We start from the raw sequence: 9,870 nt of genomic DNA, 5'->3' as shown, positions 1-9,870 counted from the left end.
ACCAAGAGTGTTCTGAAGTTCGGTGTGCATCCTGTAAAAGCAATAAGAGGACGGATGGCACGTAGGAATTGGAGAAATTCACCCGGCTTTTGAGAGACGTACTGTGAAAAGTAATTGTTCTAACCATAAAAAGAACAGGAGGACTTATGGCACCTTAGAGACTAACACATTTATTTGAGCATAAGCTTTCGGTAGCTACAGCTCACTTCATCGGATGCATTCATTGGATGCTGTAGCTCACGAAAGCTTATGCTCAAATAAATGTGTTAGTCTCTAAGGTGCCACAAGTCCTCCTGTTCTTTTTGCAAATACAGACTAACACGGCTGCTACTCTGAAACCTGTTCTAACCATCGTTGTTGTATCCTTGGGGGCAGCAATTTTAGGAAGAAATCACTTGGGACACAGAGAGTTGTGAGCCATGAAAGCAGCCATTTATTTTCACCACTGAACTAACCAAACCAGCCAAAACTGGCTGGGCTATCCCCTAATAATCTAACTCAGTTGCCATAGCAATAACAAGGCACTATTACTACAACAAGCAAATACACCACCATAGTGACGAGTTAGTGAGGTTAGTTTGCACTAGGCATCTCGGCCCCATTCCCAGCAGGCGGCTCCAGACCCAGGGGTTAACCTTCCTTCCTCTCCAATTCCAGTCTCGCTGTGCCAAAATGGGAACCCCAGGCCAGCTTGCAATTCCTCTCAACCTGTGTAAGTAGCATGCTGGGTAAGGGTTTGGTCTGCTAAGAGGGGGGTGAAAATAGCCTAGCAGGGCAATCCACGTGGAATGGTCTCCCAAAGGGAATGCTGGTGCTTTTTATTGAAGATTTAACTTAATACAGCTCTCGAGACCAGACTATAGGGAACAATGTTGCACTGAGTGGGGCATGGATTAGTTGTCACCTAACATTCGCTCTCTGTATATTCCACAAAGAGGATTCAAGGAAGCAGAGACTTCCCATCTCTTCGGGTATGTGAGTTTTTCTGTAACTAAATCCCAGCTGCTGTATTGTCTAGAGACTGGAGAAGAAGAAAAGGAGGGACCTGTCAATGAAAAGTGACTCAGAAGTAGCCTTTCTCCGGAGGTTGGGGGAAGAACATGAAACTGACTAAAGGATTATTTTGTAAATCAGCATTTAAGCAGATCAGCTAGGAAACAAAGGTAAAACAGTCATAAGCCCCTAAGTGGTTTAGGAGCCTAAGTTTCATTGACAGTGAAATTAGGCTTCTAAGTTACCAAGGGACTTTTGAAAATTTTACCCACCAAAGCCCGATTCTCCAAGGCACTCTGCACATTGGGTGCACATTGGGGGCTGAGCTATTTTTTAAAAATTGGGCCCACAGTTTGAGTGCTGAGCATTTGGAAATCCAGCTCTGAGCTCTTTGGAAAAACTCGATCTGTCAAACGATTGAACAGGCTGGCGGCTCCAGCTGGGGGGTTGGGGGGAGACTGAACTGTCTCCCAGGCTTTGTTAAACTAAACGTTGGCACAAACACGGAAACCCACTCGGGCACCGCCAACCTGCGGGGAATCACAGCACAGGCACTTACGGCTGCGGCCTTTAGTTCCAGTCCAGCTTTTGTTGTTTTTATTGCTGTTATCCCAGGAGACTTGGAGCATGTGTTTGTTATGGAATGGACCCTGGAGCGCAGGATGGGAGCCCAGAGGGGGCTCTGTAAAGCTCAGTAAATCAAAGCTGTGCTTAATTTTCAAAGATTCTGAATTCTAAGGGCTTGTCTACACACAAAAATTGTATCCCCTTAGCTACACCCGTGTAGGAAAATGCTCTACAGGAAGGAGAATATGCCAGATTGTATAAAGGCACCTTTATACCAGTATAGTACCTCCAGAGTAGGGGCTGTGCTGGTATAATTGTATCAGGACAGCTCTTACTGACAGTTATACCAGGACACAAACTCAGCGTAGATCAGGCCTTGGTCAATTCTCCTTTGCAACGCTGCTTGTGTTGTCAGCTACACCCGTGCAAAGTGCTCCCATTCTGATCTGGTAGCGTTTGGCACCCACTTTGTATTGATGTAAGTGACCACACAAGGTGTGGAAGCAACACAATTGGGCCCTACATGTCTGCGTTTTACCCCTCGTCTATATACACACGTGCAAAATCTACAGTAAAAGCATGTTACTAAGGTTGCAAAGTCAAGTCCTCTCAAGTTAGTAAATGCCAAGATTAAGTTGCTTGCTCAACCTTCATTTGCCCTGTCCTCTTGTGCACATGAATTATGATACAGTCTTTAATTATATGATCAAATGCTATTTTTTCCACAAGCCCCTGACCTCTTTCAGTGCACAAGATGGATGGCACTCAATAAACGAGCACCTAGTCTGTATTTTGTTTGCTCCTCGTTGTTCAACGTGTGGCCCCAGAGCTTAGTTATTACACACTATTCAAACTTGCTCTGAAGACACAATTATTAATTTCCTCCTGGGCTTTCCTGTGGCTCTCCTCACTGGAGAACCTGGCTACTTTACAAACATTAGTCAATTTATTTTCACCACCCCACTGTGAGATGAGGGGCAGTATTTGCCCCATTTTATAGATGGGGAGCTAAGACACAGAGAGATTAAAGGTTAAAAGTATTCACTAATTTTGGGTGCCCAATTTGAGATGCCTTGCTCCTTATTCTTCAGGGTACTTAGCGCTCTATAGCATTTTATATGTCCAAAGTGCAGCTCCCAGTGACTGGAGTTGCAACTGTCAGTGCTCAGCACTTCTGCAAATCAGCCCTGAGGGTCTCACATTGGGCAGTCAGCAAATGAGCAAACACATAGTTAGTGACCACCTGTGAAGAGTTTCATGTAAGTGATTTGCCCATCCTCACACAGAAGCTCTGTGGCACACGGTTGGATAGAATCCAGCTCTCCAGTGCAGCGTTAAACTGCCTTAGCCATCAGACTGTCCTTTCTTTGCCTGCAATCCCTTGCCTTATCCACTACACACCTTCCAACTTCTGCAGCTGGCGACGCATAGGGATCCTACAGACAATGTTCTCTACGACACAACGCAGATTCATCCCCAGCGCAGGTTCGTCCTGCGCACTGAAGGAGGCTGGGGCCTTGTGGAAGAAACAGTATGTAATTAAAGACTGTCTCATAATGCACACACACAAGGGGGATGAATTAAGGTGGTACAGGCAGCTTCACTCAACAATAGGTCAAAGCGCACTATGGAATTTTTAGTGCACTGTAGCAGGGTCCACACGGACAATGCGTGGCAAGCTGGTGCCCGGTAGATGTACACCCGCGCTTGTCACAGATTAAGCCTCCATATAGACAAGCCCTCAGTTCATAGAATCATAGAATATCAGGGTTGGAAGGGACCTCAGGAGGTCATCTAGTCCAACCCCCTGCTCAAAGTTAACTGATCTTGCTGCCTGAAAAGTATTTATTTGTATTTAAAGTAGTACAGGAATGAGTATTCTCTGGTAATGGCCTTAAAAGGCAGCAGGAGACGCAGGTTCTGTTCCCAGCTCTTCGAATGATTCTCTGCATGACTATGGACAAGTTGCTTCCTCTGCCTCAGTTTCCCCCTCTATAATACTGGGATAACAGCACTTCCCCCCTCAACCATTTGTAAAGTGTTTAGAGATAGACAGTGGGATCTGCATGCTCCTGTGGGACTGTATGTGAATGGGGTAGACAGTAGTACTATCCAGTGCAGCCTGGGCAGTGCTGGGGCTGGTGTGTGCAGAATGAACCAGAGATGACATTAAATAATCTGAACCACAGTTCCAAACACATAAAGAACAGACATACTGGGTCAGACCAATGGTCCATCTAACCCAGTGTCCTGTCGTCTGACAGTCGCTGGTGCCAGATGCTTCAGAGGGAATGAACAGAACAGGACAATTATCGAGTGATCCATCCCGTCGCCCATTCCCAGCTTCTGGCAGTCAGGGTAGGGACACCCAGAGCCCTGGGTAGCCAAAGATGGTCAGGGATGCAAATAGCTATTGTTGGACCTATCCTCCATGAACTTACCTAGTTCTTTTTTTTTTAAACCTGTTATATTTTTGGTCTTCACAACATCCCCTGGCAACAGGGTGACTGTGTGTTGTGCGAATACTTCCTTTTGTTGGTTTTAAACCTGCTGCCTGCTCATTTAATTGAGTTACCCTGGCTCCTGTGTTATGTGGAGGCGTAAATAACATTTATCTAGCCCCTTCTCCCACATCAGCCATGACTTTAGAGACCTCTCAGAGCCCCCCTCACATTTTCACAAGTGCTCTCTGATTTTGGATGCTCATCTTGACACACCAGGACCTGATTTTTAGAGGCGCAGAGTGCCCTCAGCTCCCCCTGGAAAGCAGCACTCGAGCTCAGCCTGGGTGAGCCTGGGCTCAAGATGGACTCCCAAGATCAGTGGCCACTTGTGATACGTTCATAGATTCAACCGGCGGAAGGGTTGACTATGATCATCCAGACTGACCTTCTGTCCAACACAGGCCAGAGATCGCCCCCAGCACAACTCCTTTGGAGCTAACATAGATCCTTAAGAAACAAATGACTAGAGATGGAGAATCCCGCACAACCCTGAATAAATTGTTCCAATGGTTAATTACCCTCACTGTTAAAAATAAAAGGAGGTGCCACAAGTACTCCTTTTCTTTTTGCGAATACAGACTAACATGGCTGTTACTCTGAAACCTGTTAAAAATGTACACCTTATTTCCCATCTGACTGTGCCTAGCCTTGGCCATTGTGCTTTCTGGCAGCTGGGTGACCAGACGTCCCGTTTTTAAAGGGACAGTCCCATATCTAAGCCCTCCTGCAAGTGTCCTGACTTTTTCTTAAAAACAGGCAAATTGCCCCGTATTTTCTGTCTGGCGGGGCCTGCTGCTGGCTGGATCCCTGCTCGCCAGCTGCCTGCCCATCAGCAGTGAGTTGGGGAGTCCAGTGGCTGATGATGGGGGTGGGTGTGCAAGGCTGGAGGTGGGATAAAGATGCAGCGCGTGGGGCGGCCACTCCCCCTGCTGGTCGATCAGCACAGTCCCCGCTGCGTGCCGGCTGTCGGCCACCAGGGCCCCGTCCCCCGTCCGGACGGCGGTGGCTGGTGTGCGCGGGCAGGCAGAGGCCGGTTACGTGTCACCTCTGCTGCCCACCCATCAGTGCTTTACGTGCTCCCCCTCTCGCCGTCCTCTCCCTGCTTTGCCCCTTCATCAGCTGCTCCTCCCCATCCCCAGCTGCTCCTCCAAATCCCCCCTGGCGGGGCGCGTCCTGCTCCCAGTGCTGTGCGGAGAACCCGCCCCTGGTCGGAGTGCTCAGCTCACCAGCAGCCTGGCCGGCAGCTCCTTCCTCCCCCCGCTGCCTGAGGCTGGGCCGGCCCCCTGGGAGAGCCCAAGACCCTCCAGCCTTGGGCACTGGCCAGGAGGAGCCGAGCCCGGCATGTGCCAAGGCCCCGCACAGCGCTGGCACGGGGAAGCCTCTCTGCCCCTCAGCTAAGCTCTTGAGTGGCGGGGGGCAGCGATTTCCAACCTGTTCATACCCCCAACCTGAAGGCTCCACAGTAGCCTTCCCCACCCACCAGTCAGGGGCTTAGCATCCTCTTCACCTGTCCCTCACCCCCACCGGTCCTGGCCCCAAGGAGCGCAGGGCTGCTCCATCCCCTAGGCACCCTCCTCTGCTGAGCCACCTCTCTGGCCGGGTTCGCTGAAGCCCCTGCAGTCAGGTTCCCTGGGCCCTGATGCATCCTTAGGGCTTAACCCCTTCCTGCCCGCACTGTAGTTGGCGGACAGGAGGCGGCTGGCTTGTCCGTGGCCTGCAGCAGCCTGCAGGTGTTAACTGCCTTTCAACACTGTGTGGGCAGGAAGGGACAAGCTGCTTCCACTTCCAGCCGTGGGGGAGGGAAAGTGGGGGGGAGCAAAGACACAGGCCCGGGCATTCCTCCCCCACGGCTGGAGGCAGCTCCCGTCCCTTCCCTCCCGCACAGTGCCTAGAGGCTGCTGCTGGCCACATTCTGGTGTGAACCCTGGCAGAAATCGGGGGTGGGGGAGCGCATGTGACCCTGCATCTCCATCCCCAACCCGCACACATGCACGTTGCCTTGGGAAGATGTGGCACCAGGTATCAGGAGAGGCGGGTCCATCCCGGGGGCCCAGCCAGGCATGGAGGGTGGGGAGCACCAGGCAGGGACGAGAGGGTTGGGTCGGTCGGTCGGTCACCCCTCCCCCCGCCCCCCCCAAGTGAGAGAGGTATACCGGAGTGTATGTGTGTCACTTCTCCCTGTGAACCCTAAAGCCTCTGTCATAACCATAAGTGTCTAAAGTCATGGCTGATGTGGGAAAAGGGGCTAGATAAATGTTATTTACGCCTCCACATAACACAGGAGCCAGGGTCACTCAACATAAGGGTAGCCTAAAATTCCTCCTTACCTTTAAGAGGTTAAGAAGCTCAAATAGCCTGGTTGGCACCTGACCAAAGGAACAAATGGGGACAAAAGATACTTTCAAATCTGGTGGGGGGAGAGGCTTTATATTGGGTTCTTTGTTTCTGTGTTCATTCGCTCTTAGGACTAAGAGGGACCGGACTTCAATCCATGTCCTCCAAACCCTTCTGAGCCAGTCTCTCATATTACACAAATTGTAAGTACAGCCAGGCAAGGCGTATTAGTTTATCTTTGTTTTCTCAACTTGTGAATTTTCCGTTTGATGGAGGGAGGTTTATCCCTGTTTTGTTGTAACTTTGAAACTAAGACTAGAGGGGGTTCCCCTGTGTTTTGTGCATCTTTTGTTACCATGTACAGTTATCTTCCAAGCTGATTTTACAGAGGGGATTTTTACCTTTTCTTTTTTTTTAAATAAAATTCTTCTTTTAAGAACTGATTGATTTTTTTTTCAGTGTCCAAAGACCCAGGGGTTTGGGTCTGTGATCACTTTGTAACCAATTGGTTCGGAGATTATTCTCAAGCCTCCCCAGGAAAGGGAGTGGAAGGGCTTGGGGGGATATTTTGGGGGAACAGGAACTCCAACTGGTCCTTTCCCTAATTCTTTGTCTAAATCACTTGGTGGTGGCAGCGTACTGTTCAAGGACAAGGTGGAATTTGTGCCTTGGGAAAGTAAGCTTCAGGGGTCTTTCATGCGGGTCGCCACATCTGTACCCTAGAGTTCAGAGTGCGGAAGGAGCCCTGGCAGCCTTAAAGATAAGAAGGTAAATAAAAAGAATCCAGCTACGCAGGGTTTCTTTTTAACGGGGGCTCAGTCAACTTAATGTTAATTTGAATGATGGTGCTGCATAGTTCTGATTGATTGCTATCGAACTCGCTTGAATAAGAGTAATTTTACCAGGTGTCCTGTATTCAGCATAGGGAAACATGGTCACCCTAGGCAGGTCGATCTCTGGAGACCTATGGAATCGGACCAGCTGGTGTGTTTGTGAGCATCCAGCTGCTCGGGGCTCTCAAGCCAGGGCTGTTGAGGCAGGGCTCTGAGCTTTGCAGCTGGAAATAAACTGCAGAGGCCCCGCTTCTGCAAAAACACACCTCTCAGGGGTATCACGGTTATAACCACCATAAATAAGTACAAACCTTCCAGCATGTGACCACATCCCCTTCATGCTGTTTAAACCCTTTAGCAGAATGAAAATAGAGCCATCTATATACACACTGCAGCTCTCCTAGGGCTCAAGCTTCTTGTCCCGGCTGCTAAATAGCAACCCCTCCCCCGGGCATTGCCCAGTTTCTTCCTAAGGGTCCAAGACTGGCTAGTCTCAGCTGCACCAGATTCCACTCCAGCTAGGAAGTGCTTCCCTCATCCAACTCTGCAGCCCTCTGCTGAAATTTAATCCCCAAAACCTCATACAAGGTATCCCCTCTGGGCAGCACTGGGGTGGGACAGCTCATGGCAGGAGGGTCGAATCCAAGGGGCAGTAAGAGTCCTGTAAACCCCGTCACACAGATCAGTGACCACGTTCTGTAAAGATCATGGACCTTAGCCATGCTAGTGATATCAGCTCTTCTCCTTTCCTTCCATCTGCTAGTTCCCTGCATCCCCTTGAATTTCCTCCCAACCCACCAAGATGCTCAGACACGTGCCCCCTGAAAAGAGGAGGCTGCAGAAGGTGCATTGTTATATGCTGGAGCAGGCTGATTTTTACTGTCCCTCTTCTCCATTCCAGGGGCTGGACTCAACATTGTTCATGAAGCAGGAATTCTGCCAAGAACCCAACCCACCCAGCGACTCAGCAGTGCAGGTGCAATGTAAGCTGCTGCTGAAGATGCGAACTTGCTCCTTACCTATGTTGAAGGCCTTGGCCAGTGCAATAATATTTGCAGTCATTCTCTGGAACCTGAATTTCCTTGGCTACCAATCTGAGGTCCCTGGCCCAACCCTGGGGCACAGCAAACCCCTGACAGTCCTGATCTGGCACTGGCCCTTCCACCACACACTGAACCTCAGCACTGACGTTTGCGCAGACCGCTACAAGATCAAGGGCTGCCAGCTGACGGGGGACCACAGATTCTTTAACCAGGCAGATGTCGTGGTGTTCCATCACCGGGAGCTGCAGCAGGGCAAGGTAAGACTCCCAACAGAAAGGAGGCCTCCTGGACAAAACTGGGTGTGGATTACCCTGGAGTCCCCCACCAACACTAAGGCACTGACTGGCTGGAACCAAACCTTCAACTGGGTCATGACATACAGACAAGACTCGGACATCTTCATGCCATATGGGGAGCTTGTGCGCCATCCATCAGCCAGCGTGGACATTCCAACCAAAACTGGCTTGGTGTCCTGGGTCATCAGTAACTACCACCGGACTCAGAAGAGAGTGCAGGTCTACAGAGAGCTGTCCAGACACCTCCAAGTGAACGTATATGGGAAAGCAAACAAGAAGCCACTGTGCCCAGACTGCCTCTTGCCGACCACCTCCAGGTACAAGTTCTACCTGGCCTTTGAGAACTCCATCCACAAGGACTACATCACTGAGAAGCTGTGGAGGAATGCGCTGCTGGCCAGCAGTGTGCCGGTGGTGCTGGGGCCCCCCCGAGCCAACTACGAGAAGTTCATCCCCGCAGACTCATTCATCCACACAGATGACTTCAGCTCCATGAAGGAGCTGGCCAGCTTCTTGAAGACCATGAATTCCAGCCGTTACAGAGCATTTTTCGAGTGGAGGAAGAGGTATGGGGTGAAGCTCTACACAGACTGGCAAGAACGGTTCTGCACCATCTGCACCAGGTACCCCCGCCTGGCCCAGGGGCAAATCTACCCTGACCTGGCGAGCTGGTTCAGTGCTTGAGAAGATGGGGCTGGGCCAAGCTGAGGCTTTTCAGAGATGTGTGACTTGTACAGAGAAGCCAGGCTGTCTGCGTCAGCGGAAAAGGATGTCCGTGAGGGCTGACTCGTTTTGAGTCAAGTGGCTGGTGGGGTGACTGAGGGCACTGAGCAGGACCTGGGTCTGGGAGCCAGGAGCTCTGAGTACCAGTCCCAGCTCTGACACAGACGTGCCGAGACCTGGTGCATGTCGCTGGTAATCAGCTTCCCCATCTATAAAGGCTCGTACACTTTCCTACCTCACAGGGGTGTTGTGAGGACTAACCGGTGCCTTGGAAATAGACGGTGCTAAGTGGGGAGCGATGAGCCTGCAGTTCAGCAGGTGGGCAGGTTCTGCACTGGCAAGGGCAGGGCAGTGAGCATTGCTGGGCTGGGAAATTAGGATTTGCCAGCCCTTGTCTAGGGAATGCCAAAGAAATGGCTAGTTGCTCCCCTTTGCCCCCTCAGGAATAAATGGGGCAGAGGAGCGAGGTCGGGGGGGAAGGGGTAAATGTGACCCCCTGCTCTGCATTACTGTATTGCAGTGCTAGGGTGGGGCAGATGGGGAGGGGCACCAGCAAGGATAGTGAGATCAATGAACT

At 50.7% G+C, this 9,870-nt stretch overlaps 1 protein-coding gene across 1 annotated transcript; it reads left to right on the top strand.

Moving 5' to 3' along the window:
* The first annotated feature begins 689 nt into the window (after nucleotides 1-689).
* On the top strand, nucleotides 690-9,254 carry FUT7 (fucosyltransferase 7). The gene is made up of 2 exons (XM_074974108.1): nucleotides 690-712; nucleotides 8,133-9,254. Exon 2 carries the CDS (start codon nucleotides 8,154-8,156, stop codon nucleotides 9,252-9,254), a length of 1,101 nt encoding a protein of 366 aa, XP_074830209.1. The 5' UTR covers nucleotides 690-712; nucleotides 8,133-8,153.
* The last annotated feature ends 616 nt before the right edge of the window (nucleotides 9,255-9,870 follow it).

This window comes from Natator depressus, chromosome 16 (genome assembly GCF_965152275.1).
Source record: "Natator depressus isolate rNatDep1 chromosome 16, rNatDep2.hap1, whole genome shotgun sequence".
Taxonomy (NCBI): Eukaryota; Metazoa; Chordata; order Testudines; family Cheloniidae; genus Natator; species Natator depressus.
The sequence above is the reverse complement of the archived record's forward strand: the minus strand, read 5'-3'. Positions and strand labels throughout refer to the sequence as shown.